This window comes from Hydra vulgaris, chromosome 08 (genome assembly GCF_038396675.1).
Source record: "Hydra vulgaris chromosome 08, alternate assembly HydraT2T_AEP".
Taxonomy (NCBI): Eukaryota; Metazoa; Cnidaria; class Hydrozoa; order Anthoathecata; family Hydridae; genus Hydra; species Hydra vulgaris.
The window spans coordinates 61,062,372-61,082,557 of record NC_088927.1 but is presented as its reverse complement, the minus strand read 5'-3'; the positions used below and the strand labels follow the sequence as shown (position 1 = coordinate 61,082,557).

Genomic DNA, 20,186 nt, shown 5'->3' with positions numbered 1-20,186 from the left:
GCGTAGGAACTTGGCACACAAGCATGTCATATACAAGTGATTTTGAAGTTTCTTTAACTGTAAATTCAAATATTTTTCCTTTAATTTTTTTCGAAGATTAAGGATTGTCTTTTCTTTGCGATCAATAACCTGATTTAGATATTTAAGTTGGTATGGTCAGGCCTTTGCCTTTTCTCTTAACTCTTTTAGATCCTCTTTATGCTTTTTTTAATTTTATTTGCCATTTCATTTGCCAAAATGGTTAACCTCTTTCGCAAAACTTTTTTCCTAGGACTCAACTGATCAACTCTCAACCTGGGTAGTAGTGGTTCATGAGAAGAGGTTTTTGAAGTGGCACCAGATAAAGGAGATAAAAGATTACTATTTGATACAGATAAAGCACTGATGTGTTGAGAAGGTGAAATAGAAGAAAACGAAACAATGTTACTTGAGTTTGTGGTCGAATGCAATGGTTGTGGCACAGCAGATATTAATTTTTGGTATGCAAAGAGCATGTTGCAGATATTAATAAATTGTTCAGAATCCCTTGAATAATTACGAGCATAGAATTTGGGTTGCACAATCTGACTTTTACATATTTTGAAATTAAAAAGTTTATTGACTATTTCAACAGTTGTTTTAAATGATTCATTGTTGGATATGAATATATTTAATATATGTCCATTTCTACATTCAATATATAAATGAGTTGGCATTGCAAAGTTACAAGCTAAATAATTTTTGGCTTCACCATAAAATAGATGAATCTTTTTAGGTCTCATAATGCTCTAAAAAAAAATTTAATAACTATAATTATTATTTTATTGAAACAGCTTTAATCATTATAACACTTTTTTTAAATAAAAAAAGCTATACAACATGCAACAGAAAAAAAAACCAATTGAATCTTAAATAAAATATATAAAAACAAATAAATAGCATAGTGCGTGTGTGTGTAAATCATGTTTTGAATACTTTAAAAAAATCACCAATATTTTTAATAAAGTTTCATTTTTCAAAAAAAAAAAAACTTTTTAATGAATAAAAAAGTTCAAATATACAAAATGCTCATAATCGTGAATCACCCTCACCCCCCCTCCTCCCCCACAACCTCTACAACAGAAGATTATTTGGTACCTTTACTGCGTGCAAAAATAGAGTATGAGCGTGTCATTATTTTTTAATGAAATTTGGCAAGTACATAGAAAATAGATATATAAAATTGACTGGAAAGTTAGAAAAAAAACCCATCATGCCTTCAATGTCAATTCACTTCCAGAACAGGAACGAAGTTTTCAATAGCAATGAAATCACTAAAAACGTTAGTAACTACAAAAAACAAACAAACTGCAATAAACTTACAACACTCTACTTTTAAAATATTATCTAAGTCAATATAAAATTCTAAAAAAAAACGACAAAAATCCATTTTTACTACACCTACTTCGAGCACGCGGTGAAAAAATGGTCACAGATTTTATCTTTAAAATCGGTGCCGTAAATCGAAGATACGCACGTACCTAATATAAGGACTTAAGAATATAAAATATTTTTTTTGCACCAAAATAAATTTGTTTAAATAACCAATAGTAATGATAATTTGTGAATCTCCTGGAACAGAACATAAGTACATGTTCTGCTATTATCATATCTTAATTTGATTGTTTTTTGATCAAAACTGTTCTTAAAACTTCCTACACTCCTTCTGAAATACTGATGAATTGTCCAAATTCTTCCAGTGATTGACAACTCTGCTAGTAAAAAAGTTGTGTCGGTGTGCACAGTTTTTTACAATTTCACAATGTAGGCTTTTACAATGTCCTCTTTATGGAGCAATAGTTTCTGGTTTGGTATACCGGAAACTATTGGTTCAAAAATTTTAATAATTTTAATACTCCATAAGTTTTAATAAATTTATGAATTATCTTTTTTTTTTTCTTTTCTTATGTACCACTTTTGATAACTTTTTTGACTAATCAATATTTGCAGTCTGCTGCATTCAGTAAGTTTTTTTATTCAATGTAAATTTAACTGATTTTAACTTGATGAAGTATTCTTTTTTTCTAGCATCATGTAACTACTTCTTTTTACAAGTAGTGACAAATGAGTACATTCTTTTTATCACATTGCTGGACAAGGTTTTGAAAGTTATAAATTTAAAAAATATTGAATACAATTTTTGAGTTTTTCTTTATTAACTTGTCTTTCAAAAGAAAGACAAGTTAATTACAGAAAAGATAAAAAAAAGAGCAATACACTCAATCCATCATGCATTGGTCAATATGGTGCTCTTTGATAAACAATGCTCAATATGATCATCAATAATGATCTAAAAATTTTCCTCAATAGACTTGACTATCAGGGCTCCATTTAAAGTCGTAGTGTGCATTTGTACAAAGTACTCTTTAAGTAGTACCAAGAATGTTTTAACAGCGCTTAATGGTAACACTCTGTCAATATCTATTAGATATTCTATTCTTCTGCTTCATGTTTAAATTTTCTTGAAAAATTTTCTTTTTTAAAGTTTTCATCTTCTGCTATAAAAAGGGTTTTAAATATTGCTTTTTTACTTTGCATGTATATGGTAGAGTCCAAATGATTTGGTATTAAAATATTACTAGGTTGTTCAAGATCTGAAAAAATGTTTTGAAATGACATATTCAAATGTTTTTACTTTAACCACTGTAATATACTTTGATGTTGCTTAACAAACAAAACTTGGCCTAATGGCTTATGAGTAACAAAGATCAAATAAAACACACAAGTATACACTATATTACATTCAAAATAAAATACATAAAATTAACACAGAAGTATACACTACATTTCTTTCAAATAAAATACATAAAGTTAACACAGAAATATACACTACATTACTTTAAATACTTTTAAGAATTTTTAAGATGCATATTATCTAATAATAAATCAAATTGCTTGGATAAGTTTTTCTTTGTTATAATTCTTGTTTTATTAAAGTTAGGTTAAATTTTTGAATTTTCTACAAAAAAAAACTGGTATAATTTAACAACCATGAATAAATTGGAGCATGTTAAGCTTTTTTGCAATTTATGCTAGTATTACATATTTTGTCAGTCTTTTAACATGTTAATCATTTAACTCTCTCACCGCTTAGGAACTTATAATGATTTTCAAATTAGTTAGTTATGAACTTATAATTTTTCTAGTAAAGGGAACAGTATACTGATTATTGCCATTTGAGAATACTGTTCAATTTAATTCCTCTTATTTACATCATAAATTTACATCATAATCAAGTATTTGTAAAAATAAAAATTTTAACAATCACTCTATATTTGTACAATGCTAACCTTATTTATAAAATACAGTCAATAGTTAGTCGAGAAGTGGAAGTATTATTAACACTTAGTATGTCCACCCTTAGCTAAACGCAGCTGTTCAATTGGTTGAGGCATAGACTCAATAAGATCTTAAAGTTGCTGTGGAGTGATGTTATTCCAAGCATTTTGCAGCAAGTTCCAAAGTTCATCCTGATTGCATGGTTTTTTACCCCTGATTGCCCTGAACAGGATTTCCCATACATGTTCAATAGGGTTCATATCTGGGCTCTGGGGTGGCTATTCTATTTGCTTAACACCCTTATTGTGTAAGAAATTGCGCACTCACTTAACATTATGGCAAGATGCAATATTATGTTGGAAGATAAAAGAATCTCTTCTGCTAGAAAGCCCTATGGCTGAAGGTAGGATTTGATTTCTTAACACTTGAAGGTATTGGTCTTGATTCATGTTGCCTCTGCAACAGTACAAATGACCAACCCCATACCAGGATATGCATCCCCAAACCATTAGAGATCCACCACCATGTTTAACAGTGGGAGCTATACAATCAGGATGAAACCTCTCACCCTTTCTTCTTCTCACAATTACCCTCTTTACTCCCCAAAAGACCTGGAATGAACTTTCGTCATTCCACAGCACTTCCAATCTTCTAAAGTCCTTGATGAGTAGTTGCAAAGTCAAGCCTTTGGTGACAAGTAGGGCTGTAAGAAGTGGCTTCTTCACAGCTACACTTGCACAAAGCCCCACTTGTGTAACCTATTGCAGACGGTTCTATCTGTAAAATTGGCATCATGATAATCAGACTTCAAAGCCTGTATTTCCACAGCAGAACGGTGGCCGTTCTCCAAACTGAGGCGCACAATTGTCCGATCCTCTCAAGTTGTTGTCATTGGCCGTCCACTTCTAGATCTATTTTTTACTTCCCCTGTTTTCCTGTACTTCATCATTATTCTTGTCACTGTGTAATTGGCTAATGAGTTTATTAATATTTAATAAGTAGATCTATAATAAAATAAAAGAATAGTTCAAGACAGTATTAAAACAGCTCATAAATATAAATAGCAAAGTAAAGTCATTAATTATTAATCATGAAACATGTAAATATCAAATAATAATTATTGTGCAAAATATGGAAAACAACATTATGGTCAGTACTACACAATATCAATCAATGTATCTCAATACTAAGAATATTAAACTGTACTAAAATGATTAATGTGAGCAGACTAATCATTTAAATCAATAAAGTTTAAAAAATTTACTACATTTTACTGAATGAACTCTAAAACTAATATGGATGTTATTCTAGCCTGTCATGCAATTATTGAACTATGTGATATTTGTGATTCAAAATATAATTATTGATCTATTATTTATAACTGTTTGGGATAGTTGATTAAAATATCTTTGCCATGGTCTTTATAATGCATCATGCATAGAAATATTCAATTAAAAAATCATTCCAAGTACATATAAATAACAAATTCTGTAAAATGAACTAAATTTGTCGTTGGACACATGACTTTTTTTCACCACTGTATATATATATATATATATATATATATATATATATATATACATATATATATATATATATATATATATATATATATATATATATATATATATATATATATATATATATAAAACGGGTGATGCGGAAGTTATCGGACAAATCCTAATTTCATTATTTGAGGATAATAATTAGTTTTTGTGGTTTTATGCGTAGGCATAAACATTCTATAAAATATAAACTTTATTATTTAAAAACAATTATTTAAAATGAGGTTAAATCCAGCTGAACGAGAATCTTTTCGAAAGCGACTAAAAATATTTTTTGTAAATAAACCTAATATTATTTAACCTCATTTTAAATAATTGTTTATTTTTTTTAATTAAAAAAAAAAATTGTAAATCATTTTGAAAAGGAAGGATTTGCTCGAAGTACAATATATGATAACCTAAAAAGACTTGAAACTGTTCAATCGTTTTCTAATAGAAAGCACCCTGGTCGTCCGACATCCTGGACTAGAGAAAAGAAAGCCGAATTAATGAGAATTGTCAACAATGGAAAAGGGGTCAGTCAGAGAAAAATATGTATTAAATTCGGTGTAAATCAATTGACAATTGGTTGTCAGTTAAAAAAAAAAAATATTAAATATAGAAAACGTGAAAAGACTCCAAAATACACTATAGAACAACAAATAAAGGCAAAGAAAAGAAGCAGGAAACTAGTTAACCAACTCTATAACACAAAATCGCTTCTAGTCATCGATTACGAAAAATACTTTTGTTTTGCAGGGGACAACATGCCTGGAAATTCTGGATACTACACAAACAACAAAAAGACATGCCCAGAAAGTGTTCGTTTTATAGGAAAAGAGAAATTTCCAAAAAAATTATTAATGTGGATATCTGACCGTGGTATGTCCAAGCCATTGTTTCGCACTTCCATGGCTGTAGCGATCAATTCATCAATCTATATTAATGAATGTTTAGGAAAACGACTTCTTCCATTTATTCACAAGTATCATGGAGACTTTAACTATTTATTTTGGCCAGATTAAGCAAGTTCTCATTATTCTAAAGATTTTCTAAATTGGATGGACCAATATGTCTATTACGTTGATAAAGAATCCAATCCCTTAAATGTGCCTCAAGCACGACCAATTGAAAAGTTTTGTGGACACTTGGTACAGAAGGTTTACGAGGGAGATTGACAAGCTTCAACAGAGCAAGTTTTGATTGATCGCATTAACTTAAAACTACAAGAAATTGATTTAAACTTTTTACAGTCGCATATAAAAGGCGTCAGAGCAAAATTGAGACCAATTGCAGATGGTGGTGTTTTTTCATATAAAAAATAATATATTTTTATTAAAAGATAAATGCTTTATTTAAAAAAAATATAATAGTAGTTTGTTTTTTTATTTATAAATAAGTTATTGACGTTTTTATTTTGTCCGATAACTTCCGCATCACCCGTTATATTTAATCAAGTATTTGTAAAATATTTTATAAATACTTGGTATTTTATATATATATATATATATATATATATATATATATATATATATATATATATATATATATATATATATATATATACACACATATATACAGTATCGGACAAAACGAGTGCAACCAAATAATGCTAATTTAGTTTCTTTATTTAAAAGTGCTGCATTTTTTCAATTTAGAGAAATAACTATGTAACTGTTTAGAGACAAAGTTCTTCAAGTTTTATTCATCACAAAGTTCATCATTTGTACACGAAAATTAATAAATTAATCAAAAGTATTAAAAAAAGTTGACTTCCTTCTGGACAAAACAAGTGCAACTCGACAAAATGTTGACCAAGCTGTATTTCGCTATCAATATTTCGTGGCGAATCCTTTGTTGTCGATCACAGCCTTGCATCTTCAAGGCATAGATTCGATCAGGTGATCAATGAAACTTTGTGGAATCGCTGCCCAGGCCTTATGGATTTGTTCAAACAGTTGATCCTTATTACGAACACCTTCACGATTAATTCTGCGGATGACGATCTCCTACAGGTTCTCGATAGGGTTGAGATCCGGAGATTGAGGCGGCCAATCCATCACCGATAGGTGGTTGTCTTAAAACCACTGCTTGACTACTTTTGCAGTGTGTTTTGGATCGTTGTCTTGCTGAAAAACCCATTTTAATGGCATATTCCATTCAGCATGAGGTAACATAACATCTTTCAGGATATTTTATACATGAAACGGTCCATTATTCCATCGTTTCGATGTATTAGACCTAGACTGTTAGCAGAAAAACACTCCATTACCATAACATTGCCTCCACCATGCTTCCCAGACCATTACATTGCCTCCCAGACCATTACCTCCCAGATCATTACATTGCCTCCACCATGCTTCATGGTCTTATGGCAGTAATGTAAATCGAGGCGTTTTCCGGCCAGTCGATGTACGCGGCAAATGCCATCGCTCCCAATGATGTTGAACTTCGATTCATCACTGAACAGGACAGTTCGCCATTTCTGCACATTCCAGTCAATATGAGATGTAGCAAACAGGAGTCTTTTCTTCTGGTTTATTAGTGAAGTCAGCGGTTTCTTTGCAAGGCGTCGAGAAAACAATCCGGCTTCAACAGCACGTCGTCTGATTGTTCGGTCCGATACAGGCAGCTCTAATTGCTTTTGTATCTCGACTGATGATATCCAGGGATCCTTCTTGACGGATCTGACGATCATAGAATCCTCTCTAGAAATGGTGGAACGCGGTCTTCCACCTTTGTTATCTGCTGCCAACTTCCCCGTAGAGCGATATTTGGAACATAGTCTTGATACAGTCCATTTTTTAACGCGATATTTATCACAAATACTTTTTTGTGACATTCCACTTACGTAATTGCCAATGATTTTCTTAGTTCCAATTCAATACTGTCGAGAGCCATTTTTGCACTTCAAGTCATAAACTAATAAAAATAAATAATCACGCTTCTCAAGGCTTACCGTGTTACATTTACCTTGTGATGATACAATAATGCTCTGTGGAACACAACGTCTTAGTTGGATGTGGACTGTATTGATGTAATGAAACACTTGTTGTATTTCACTTCTTGTATTGATGTTCTTTGTTAAAACACTTTGTTAAAACTCACTTCGATAAACTGTCTTGATAATACTGACTGATTGACTTCCATATACTGACTGAATTACATGTCAATTTACATGTCTCTTATATAGTAAAATGAACCTGTGTGAACCTGTTCTGGAAGATTCTAGATGCTTCTTTTCGATGCTTCTGGAAGCTTCTGGATGCGTGTGGATGCTTCTAAATGTTTCTGGATATTTCTGGATGCTACTGGATGCTTCCAGATGCTTCTTCTGGAAACTTCTTGAAGCTTCTGCATGCTTCTGGAAACTTCTGGATACTTCCTTTAATTCTTAAAAAACTTCCGCGACGTTGACACGGACCAGACTTAAGAAAATGAAACAAACCAAAAAAGTTGCACTTGTTTTGTCTGCTGCAAAATGGCACTTGTCAACGAAATTCTGCCTGTGTGCTGTCACCTGTTAGCTGATTGCTCATGTCATGGCATGCTATGACTCCAGACTCCTGAACTGTTTGCTGTGGTAGTATAGTTCGTTTCGTTTTTAAGACATGTAAAATTAGGAACACTTTTTAGCATTGTTCAATGTTGGTTGCAAATGTTTTGTCCAATACTGTTTATATGCATATATATATACACACACACACACACACACATATATATATATATATATATATATATATATATATATATATATATATATAAATATATACATACATATATACATACATATATACATACATATATACATACATATATACATACATAACTATATACATGGCTTGGGATAAAGCAGGTATGATCACTCTGTCACATGGAGCAAGCTTGTACAATGGTATATTTGAAACACAATAAGTAACTCTTATTGTGTTTTAAATACATCATTTGCTTTTAAAGATGCAATATGCAGTGCATTTTTTAGCTTATAGTAACAGTAAAAATTGTTCAAGAGTTTGGTAGGGAGAAAACGATAAGTTGTTTAATTGATTTTTTAGTTAAGAATAAATTTTTTTTAATCTAACAGTAAAATTCTGTCTTAAATTAACGAAGCAATGACATAAACATTATGTCACTTGGTGTAATATATATATACATATCGTCCCCTCAGTATTATCTTGTTCTATCTACAAATTTTTTTTTTTTGCAAAAACCAATTTTTATTGTTTAAAAAAGTATAATGTATTATTTCCACTTATCAATAAATTATTACCTTCTCTGCTTCGTCAAGATTTATTCAATTTGACTTTGTTCTAATTACAATTTTACGTATTTTGTTAGTTTTATCTTATTCTATTTCACTTTTTTAAAACATTTTAGTATTATAATGTTCTAATGCCCAAATCTGCAAATCAATGTTGTAGCGCAAGTCACGTGACTTTTTATTTTGATATTTTCAAAATGTCGTCAAGTAAGTTTATTGGTTTAGTTACAAAAGAAACAGTTGACTTTGAATTACTTAATACCGACTCGTAAGTAGTTTCTATTACTATGGTAATTTTAAAATTTGAAAATAAAAAGGAAATTTTTATTTTTCCGATAATTGGATTCCATTTTATGTTCTTTTAACGATGAAATAGTCAACTATTATATCGTGCATTATCAACTATTATATAAATATCGTGCATTAAAGGATTAAAATAACTTAAGACTAGCTCTCATACACAGTACTAGTAGTTAACTAACTATAAATCTATATGTATAACTATATATATATAACTATATGTATAACTATATATATTGTGCCTTTAAATAACTATATATATATTGTGCAAAGTCTTTAAGTAAGACTAAATTCTTTATATTATTTATTTCCTAACTGTAAAAAAATAACTTATATTACCCTGCTAATTACAATGCTTATAAAATTCCAATTGTCATTAATTTTTGATTTTTTTTTAATATTATGTTGTTTTTAAATGTAGCTAAAGTTTATACTTTTTATTTCTACAGTGTCGATTCAAGTTTCCACAATAAGCTACTACATACGGATTTAGAAATAGTTGTGCCAATAGAGCAACTCTCAACAAAAAAAAAAGTTGGACGTAAAAGAACCAGAAATCCAGATAGCTGGAAATGCAATGTCAATAAAAAAAGGCGTCAAGCTGGCCAGGAGTATAAAAGCAGGAATAAAGTGATAAGAAGAAAGAGAGAGATCAATAATGAGAAGGACTGTACTAACTGTAAATTTAAATGCCACATTTATTTTCCGCAAGAGCAACGGGAGTTACTATTTAACAAATTTTGGGGACTCAATGATGACCTCAAAGCACACTTTTATAGTGAAAATACAACACGTATTGTGAAAAAAACCAAACGAACACTTGCAATTTCATCGAGGCGGCAATACTCATTTGCCTACTTTTTTCACCTGGCAGGGATTCCCATCAGAGTTTGCAAACCTTTCTTTTTAAACACTCTTGACATAAGCCAACAAAGAATTTCATATTTTTATAAACATTTCCAAACAGATACAAACACGCCTACCCCAAGAAAACAAGGTAAACATACAAAAAAGAAAATTCCTGACGCGGTCAGAGATGGCGTTAGGAAACACATATATAGTATTCCGGTTATAGACTCGCACTATTGCCGTGCTAATACAAATAGAAAATACTTTGAGTCTGAATTGTCTATTAGTCGACTGTATGAGCTTTACCAAGACTTTTGTCAGCAAAAACGATTTCAACCGGCTAAAAAGCACTTATACTCTGAAATTTTTTTAACTGGGTTCAATATTTCTTTCCAGCAAAGAAAAATAGATAGGTGTGATAAGTGTGAAATTTTTAAAATCAAAAGTGCTGAAGGTATTTTAAGTGATTGTGAACGGGCTCAGCATCTAAGTCATATTGAACAAAAAGAAGATGCACGCGAAGAGCGCAAAAAAGACAGACAGTCAGGACATCCTGTTCTCTGTTTTGATTTACAAAATGTTTTAACAGTTCCCAAGGCTGAGATATCCAACTTCTTTTATCTTAGGAAGCTGTCTGTTTATAACATGACAGCACATCTTTCTTTAGATAAAGATGTTTATTGTTGTATCTGGTCTGAAAGCCAATCTGGCAGAGCCGGAAATGATTTGGCATCTGCAATCCTACGAATTTTAGAATCTGTGCTTACCACCCATCCACAACTTAAGAACCTCATTTTATGGTCAGATTCTTGCGTTCCGCAAAATAGAAACAGTATTATGAGCACGGCAATAAAGCATTTTTTAAATGCTCATCCTGATGTTGAATCTATCACTCAAAAGTTTTCTGCAAGCGGACAAGGCTGTGTTCAAGAGGTTGATGCGGTTCATAGCAGCATTGACCAAAAATTAAAAAAAACTGAGGTATACAGTCCACTGGGTCTGATCAGAATACTAAAGTCTGTTAGGCGACAGAAACCTTTCAATATCCTGCAGATGAAAGATGTTGATTTTTTAAATATTCAAGCTGGAGCTAAAAGCTATAACTTTACCAAAGTGCCCTTTACTCAAGTAAAGCAATTAAAATACTATTCCAATCATCCTTTTACTGTTTCATTTAAAACAAAACATGCAGACGGCTTCACCTCAGTTTTTGCAGGTGCCCAATCATTAAGAAAAAAGAAATCTACAGCATATCCCATAACTGCACCAAAACTGTCAATTCAGACCAAAAAAAGCCACTTACTTTCAAAAGAAAAGAATGAAGATATTAAAAAAATGATGCCCTACATGCCTGAGATTGATAGAAATTATATGGCAACTCTTTGTGTTTAGTAATTCATGTGCATCTCCCATGTACTTTTCTTAATTATTTTTATGTCCTAATATAATTGTTTCATGAAAAAAAAAATGTTTTACTTGAACACAACCAAATAATGTCTAAAACAGGGGTGGATCCAGGTAATTGTCCTAGGGGGGAGGGGGTTATATGACCAAAAAAAATGATTTTTTCAGCTAAAACCACTGTTTCATTTGATCATTTTTCTAACTAAGTTCAATAATTCTTTCCGGCAAAGAAAAAAAGATAGGTGTAATTAGTGTAAATTTTTTAAAATCAAAAGTGCTGAAGGTACTTTAAATGATTGTGAACGGGCTCAGCATCTAAGTCATATTGAACAAAAATAAGATGCACGCGAAGAGCATAAAAAATGCTTATAAATTAGTTTACTAATAAATATATTAAATGTGTATATAACTAACTTTTTTTTGCCAAAAATTCAAATGTTGCAAAATAATATTTTGTATTTTTATTTTTTTTTTAATTTCTATCAATAATATTTTGAAGATTGATAATTCTTAAGATAGGGGAGGGGGGGAGGGGGATACTCCCATCTTTGTATCCGTCCTTGGTAAGAAATGCATTCAAAACATTCACCAAATAAGACATTTGTGCATGTTTGGACAAACTATAATTAAAAAACCCAAAGAAATTGACATAGAACATTATACAATTTTTGTATTTTGTAAAGTTTGTCAGTAATTTGTTCTATCTCAAAAGTCAAAAATCATTTTTTTAAACATTAAATACACAATAATTTTCTAAAAATGGTTTATAAAGGTATAATATATTGACCTTGACAATTTTATAATAACAAAATTTGGTGCAAAGTTTATTTTGAACATTTTTAGGGCTTTTGAAAATTCAAATGCCTTTTTTTCAAAACCATAGTTTAGCGACATAGAACAAGATAATACTGAGGGGACGATATATATATATATATATATATATATATATATATATATATATATATATATATATATATATATATATATATATATATATATATATATATATATATATATATGTATGTATATATATATATATACATAGTCAATTTATAATTTTTAGTAAGCGGAATTGCTGTACTTCCAAATAAAAAAGAAATCAACAGAAACCGCGATTATGAGTTTTGGATTGATGTTCAAGGAATTGGTGATGTTATGTTTCCTATCACTTTACTCACAGGTTTCTATTATATATATATATATATATATTTTTTTTTTTTAGTTTTTTAGTAGATTTTATAAATAATAATATTTTATTATCAGTTTGTTTTCTTTTAAATACTTTTTAGGGTAGGGGAAAGTGGGGTTAATTATTACAAAGTTTTTTTTACAGAAAATTTAGGGAAGATTTTCCAATCTTGAAACAGAAATCTTATCCAAAAAATTCATAAGTTATTTGTAGCTTTTTCTAGCTAATATAAAAAAAGTTATTCATTTTTAAGGGTTTTTGATATGGCAAGTTAAATTTTGTATACTTAAAAATTTTCTTTTACAAAACAAAAATAGTTATGTTATGTATGTACATTTATATAGTTTACTAACATAGTAAGGGTTGGTTATCAATAAATAAATAAGGATGGTTGTTATAGTTGCCTCGACTTCATGTTGTGTTTTCCCAAGACAACATGAAGTCATTTTCATACACAGGTTACACATCAAAATTCTTTACAGTACACACTTTAAACTACACTACACAGCATACACATCAAAATTCTTTGTATATTTGTATGGAGTTAATGATTAATATTATAATATTTTTGTCAGGTCAGGTTATCCTGGTACTGGTAACATTTAACCCAGTACAACCTGCATCATGTCCTGTTGCCTTTTAGAATACGTTAGGCAATGGCTAGGAGAAGCCAACTCTGACTTAAAACACCCCCTGTCTGCCTTGGGGCACTTAGTTGAGTAAAATCTAGAGATGGTGTCTCGATAAAAATACTCATCTTGGGCAGACATTAAATGCATCTGGCTACTGTCTCATAAAAGACCTCCTAGACAAAGACTTAAGGGATAAATAAATTCTCTCTGTTGACCAGCTTCACACCCCTTCTTTATCTATTAGGCTGGCATAGATGTATTTATAATACATTGTTTCCAGTTTAGGATGTTAAATGTTGGATCTTCTTGACTCATTGCATAGGTTTTGATTTTGTCTCTGTTTTTATGAGTTGGCAACTCTTTTTATTACCTCCTAATGAGGGTACAGGTCTAAAACTTAGTTCTATGGTTCTGAGGCCGGCTGGTAGTCATGTTTCCTGAAGCTCTCAGAGAGGCTGATTTCATCAACAGCTCTAAAGTATCGGTGTACTAACAGTGACGTTTTCCACATGAATGGTGTCCTTATTTCTACTTTTAGTGTACATTGTTGAGGCCATTTTTTGAGCCCTTTGTTACGTCTTAAAGTTTAAAAAACCATCGTCATCAACAAGTTCTTTAAATCTATCATTCACTAATATTCATGGTCTTTGAAGTAATTCTTTTTTCTGTTAAGTCTTATCTCTTGCAAAGTTCACCAGGCCTACTTGCTCTCTGTGAGACTAATTTGGGTTCAGTTGTCTAATCTTATGATCTTTGTGATGATGGTTATCTTTCTTTAATTTACAAAGATTTTAATAGTCGCATGGATGGCCTGGGCATTTACATTTGCAAGAGCTCACCCAATTGTTGAGAAACGAGGTTTGAATCCACAGACTGTTCTTTTAGGATTCGTTGCTTTCGTTTAGTACTCCTTTCTCTTTGTTTTATTTTTCTCTTTTTCATCTCAAGACTTCACTCTTTTCAATGTTATTTCTGATCAAATTGACCAAGCCCTTTCTCTTTATCCCTCACCCAATATTGTTGTTGTTGGTGACTTTAATACTCATCACACTAAATAGCTGTAACAAATTTCAAATTTCATGCAATAATCTCTTATTTTTCAAAAACTATGACCATATAAAGTTTTAACCCCCCTCAATTTGAGGGGGTTGTAAACATTGCAGGGTCATAAAAACTGAACACTATTGCATGAAACTTGAAATTTTTTTGATGAATATGAATTTAGATAAAAATAGTAAAGTAAACTTGTTGCTCCTATGTTAAGGCTAAGTGGGCCCAAAAATTAGGGTTTTTTTGTTCCCAAGCTCCAATCACCCCAATTCTTTGCAAAACATTATTTTTTGATATAAGCATAAACACACAAAAGTTTGGAGTTTGCACAATAACTGTAAAACCTAGTGTACACCACTGTGTGTATATATATATATATATATATATATATATATATATATATATATATATATATATATATATATATATATATATATATATATATATATATATATATATATGTATTATATATATATATATATATATATATATATATATATATATATATATGTATATATATATATATATATATATGTATATGTATATATTAGGGTGTCCCAAAAGAAAATTTTTTTTGTGCGCTATCAAAAACTTGGCTCTTATATGTAAAAAGACAAAATATATAAAAAATATTGATCTGAGACAAGTGTAAGAGCTTGGTGTAAAACTTGAAATTTTAAAAAAATGTCAATTTTTGTCATGTTTTTCAAGATTTTATTATTTTAATTGTACATGTGATATAAAAAAGATAAAATTTATTCAAAATTAGGATTTTTTCAATATAATTTTTTTAAAGTAGTCATCTTTTACTTTTATTCAATTATATATTCAACTTTTTTTCTTGATTATTGGTATTTTATTGATCATTGCTATTTTTTACTTATAAAATTTTGATTACTTTAATATACATGTGATTTAAAACTGCTTCAAAGTTTTTAGTTTCATAATTAAATATATTGTTAAAAATGGGTCGTACAGTAAAAAAATCCAGCAAAAAAGGACAAAGGGAAAAAGAAAGGTACACTGTTCAAAGCAGTTTAAGAATATCTCTATATCTGTTAAAATATCCCATAAATGAGCTTCCAGTCAACCAGCTGCCCAGTGTCAGAAATATCCTGCAATACTTTCACTTTTTTAAATCTTCAAGGTAATTTTAATATCTAGTTTTTTTCTAATTTATTTACTTAACCTACAGTTCATGAATATAATTATATATTTCAGTTAATTCTCTTTTATGTTGGAGCACCAGATTTCAGTCCAGCAAAGCAATTAATGCTTGTCCAACAAAAACAGGAACCAGAAGTCTAGTTTGCCAGTATAGAGCATGCGAGAGATCAATCAATAGATGCATAACTTTAGCTGCCACTGACATCTGGATAAAAGCTGGTTTTACGTGCAACATTTTTAGTGGAAGATCTGTTAGGTAAATTTTACACACAAAAAAATTGTTATAGGCTTATCTTGTTTTTTAGTAACTTCAGCTATGTAATATTTTTCAGTGAAGGGATCCTAAAACTCACAGAGAAATATAACAAAATGAAAGGATGGAGTAAACTAAACTGGAGTTCAAGTAAAGGGATCTGGACTCAAAAGCAAGTAGATTTCCAGGTGGAGGTTAATACCTTGTTTGATATATCTGTTCCTACTATAATTGACATGATAATGAAAGATCAGAGAAGAACCGAAAATGCAAAGAAAGAAGATGTAGCCTTCTACGAAGACCAGAGATCTAAAAGGAATATGACCATGACTGCACAGCATGATGAAGAATTTGAAATTAAGGCTCTGCGAAGAAAGCAGAGATATGAAAGAGTTAGGCAATTGAATGATCAGAAAAACACAAAGGCTCAAAAAGAAAAAAGGACTTTGCAAACATTTGACATATTGGAGAAATCAACAGACGAGAAAAGTACTGACAAAACTTTGGGTGGACAAATTGAATTTGAAGATGATGTTAGCCCATTTGAAAGTTCCATTTTATGTGAAGAATGTGATGATTCTGAATATGATGTATCCAAATCAAAAAAATCGAAAATAATTTTAGAGTTAACTCCAGATGAACTAATTGAAGCTACTTCTGCTGTTAGCGTTCGGTATAGAATCGGTGTTAGGCCCCAGACTGCTATAATTTCTGCTATCTGCAATAAAGCAGGTGTTGACTTGCATGAGGTTAATTTATCAAGATCTACTATACACAGAAAAAGATACAGAATTATTGAAAATCTTGGTAAATATTATTCACCTAAGTGATTAAGTTTATTTTTTTAAATATCTTTATAATTTTAAATGCATAATTTAATTGATTTAGGAGAAACACTCCCACAGGATCTTGTTGATGTTTTGAAAGGAAAAACTTATAGTCCATTTTGATGGGAAACTTGTTGGACAGCTGGAAGAAGAGAATGATCTGACAGTTAACTGTGAGAGAATTGCAGTTAGTGTAACTAGCCCAGATTTGGAATGTAGAGATAATTTTTTGCTTGGCATAGTGCAGGCAAAAAATTCAACTGGGTCAGAGCAGGCAAATTTAATCCTCAATCTCTTGGAATACTATGATATTGTCGACAATATCATTAGTGTTTGAAGCATGCAAAATCATACCTGGTATTTAAGCAGCTTGTTGTAATGGCTTTAGTTGATGATGATGATGTTGAAAAAGATGAGAAGAAGAATATACTCCAAAAACTGTTACAGTTTCCTGTTCCTGAAGAATTCATAAAGGATAAACCTAAAATGCCTGTAATCACATCGTCTACAACACTATCAAATTTAGTTGGTGATCAGAGCCGGATTTTGTTTTGCCTAGCCAAGGTTACGCTTGACCGGGTTAAGTTAGCTGCACAAGGGGACTTGACTGTTTTAGACAACTTAAGTTTTTTGTTAATAATATGGTAGTCACCAATGATTGTGCAGAAAGAAATATAAAACTGATCCAAGACTTTATTATGTCATACCGAAATAAAGATATGAAGCAGAACGTTTTGTTGGTTGCAAAAAACCACAGAAAAACGTTGAATAAAAATCTGACTAAAACCCAGCTAAATCAGATTTGAAGTGCTTGTGATATTTGTTCAACATTTCTTTCCACAATTCTTCAACACATGCAACATATATTTCACATAATTTTTAATATGATAAATGCTTAACGTAATTTTTTTTCTAATATTTACAAGTTTATTGTAAAAATAGCAAAAAATAAAAAAAAAATTTGAAGTTTTACACTAAGCACTTATAACCGTTTATATTTAAAAATTCTGATATATTTGGTCATAATATACCTAGTAACCAAGTTCTAGATAGCACACATCTCTTTTTTCCAAAAAATAAAAATTTTGGGACACCCTAATATATATATATATATATATATATATATATATATATATATATATATATTTATATTATAAGCATTAAAACATCATATACGGTATCATACTATTTATTTCTTTTTTTTTTTTTTTTTTTTTTTACGTTATTTTTTATCAGTTTGATAATGGCTCTCACTATATGAACCGAAATATTACGTAAAAAAAAAAAAAAAAAAAAAAAAAAAGAAATAAATAGTATGATACTGTATATGATGTTTTAATGCTTATAAGATTATTACACATACTGTTAAAGATGTCACTTAAATATTATATATATATATATATATATATATATATATATATATATATATATATATATATATATATATATATACACACACACACACACACATATATACTCTTTTCGATGTTATTTCTGATCAAATGGACCAAGCCATTTCTCTTTATCCCTCACTACAACACATCTCTAACACAAATAAGTCAACTTTTCAACTCGCTTTCCAGATAATCCAAAGCATTTACCTTAATAATTTTACAGAACTTTTTTTTACAGAAACTTTTTTTATAGTAAAATCTATAATATATAAATCTCTAATTATATATATATATATATATATATATATATATATATATATATATATATATATATATATATATATATATATATATATATATATATATATATATATTCATATATATATATATATATATATATATATATATATATATATATATATATATATACACACACACACACACAGAGTTCGTACTGTACCTGAAAAACCTCGAAAATTAGTTAATTTTGGCTTAAGTTATGGAAAACCTGGAAAAGTCAGGGAATTTTTTTTTTTAATCAGATAGTCAGGGAAAAGTCAAGGAACTTTGATTGAGAAGTTACTTGTGTTACAATTGAGTGATTTTGTTTTTGTTGATGCTTTCTTTAATTTTTTGCTTTCATTGTTTTGATATATGTATTTAAAAATTATTATACTATTTAAAATAATATTTTTTTCATATATATATATATATATATATATATATATATATATATATATATATATATATATATATATATATATATATATATATATGTATGTATGTAAATTATGTTAGTGTATTTTCAAATAGAGTGCTCAATGTTCTTAAAGAACAGAGCAATAATAAATTAGTAAAAAACACTTATCTAACTTTTTTCTTCAACTTGAAGTTTCACCATTGCTAGATCATCAGAAAGATTTCTTTATCACTCTTCCTGATGATCCAGGAATGATGAAACTTCAAGTTGAAGAAAAAAGTTAGATAAGTGTTTTTTACTAACTTATATATATATATATATATATATATATATATATATATATATATATATATATATATATATATATATATATATATATATATATATATATATATATTATTATTATTATTATTATTACTATTATTATTATTATTATTATTATTATTATTATTATTATTATTATTATTATTATTATTATTATTATTCTTAGGTCCACCTGAAAAATGTATCCTCAAAACAATTCCAAAAGAATATGAAAATTTTGATAGTTTTCCAGAATTAGAGGTCAAACTACTTGACAAATGGAATCAGCCCAGTGTATTGCAAGATAAATCTCATCAGCTGGCATTAGAATGTGATGCCTTTAGTCAACCGATTCTTTTTTCAACTGTAGTTAATTCAAGAGCAAAGTTTCCAAGTTCGACTATAAAACTTTTAAAAATGTCATCAACTGTTTCAAAAACTGTAAAAATTGAATTGGTTGCTATCAATTTAACAAAAAAGAGACCAACCATACAATCTATTCTCAAAATTCTAACTGAGTTCGAAATACAGATTTTTCCAAGCAAGGTTGTTTATTACTTTTTATTTTAAAGTTACTTATTGTATCAGTTAAATTATAAGTATGATTTAATGTTACACAATATAATGTCCCATAATAAAATTTCATAGAATAATAAAAATAAGATATTAAATGATAAGATTGTATTTTGATCTACCTGTTTTATACACAGTGTCTTTAAAAAAACAGGCCAGCATGGTTTTTAAAAAAAAAAGTTATTAAACTCAATGTTTTGTTACTTATTTTTAAAATTTATTTCTTAAATACAAAGTTATTATCCTTCAATAAAATAATAAATTGATTATACTGTTAAAATTTAATTGCTGAAGTGGTAAGAAGTTTAATAAAAAAGTTATATACATTTTTAAAATTAAGTAAAATTGATTGGTGCATAAGTTTTTTATAGTTTTTGAATTTTTATGCTAGGTACATAATGTTTTTACACTATCTTTTTATTTTGATATTTAAAGTTACAAAA

The 20,186-nt window shown here is 29.3% G+C and overlaps 2 protein-coding genes across 3 annotated transcripts in view; both read left to right on the top strand.

Moving 5' to 3' along the window:
• Positions 1–20,186, top strand: part of LOC100212735 (structural maintenance of chromosomes flexible hinge domain-containing protein 1) — a 121,114-nt gene that overhangs the window by 56,546 nt on the left and 44,382 nt on the right. For both annotated transcript variants that reach the window (XM_065804082.1, XM_065804081.1), the window contains exons 18-19: positions 12,719–12,835; positions 19,358–19,716. In XM_065804082.1, coding sequence (XP_065660154.1) covers positions 12,719–12,835; positions 19,358–19,716 — 476 coding nt within the window. The remainder of the gene's footprint in view (positions 1–12,718; positions 12,836–19,357; positions 19,717–20,186) is intronic.
• Positions 9,205–11,660, top strand: LOC136084039 (uncharacterized). The gene is made up of 2 exons (XM_065804083.1): positions 9,205–9,370; positions 9,852–11,660. The coding sequence occupies exons 1-2, from the start codon at positions 9,234–9,236 to the stop codon at positions 11,641–11,643; spliced, it is 1,929 nt and encodes a 642-aa protein (XP_065660155.1). The 5' UTR covers positions 9,205–9,233; the 3' UTR covers positions 11,644–11,660.

Excerpts from the sequence above, each read along its gene's own strand:
- LOC136084039 (XM_065804083.1), top strand. The coding sequence starts at position 9,234 with ATGCCCAAATCTGCAAATCAATGTTGTAGCGCAAGTCACGTGACTTTT. Across the intron at positions 9,371-9,851 it reads GAATTACTTAATACCGACTC|TGTCGATTCAAGTTTCCACA; the intron begins GTAAGTAGTTTC and ends TTATTTCTACAG.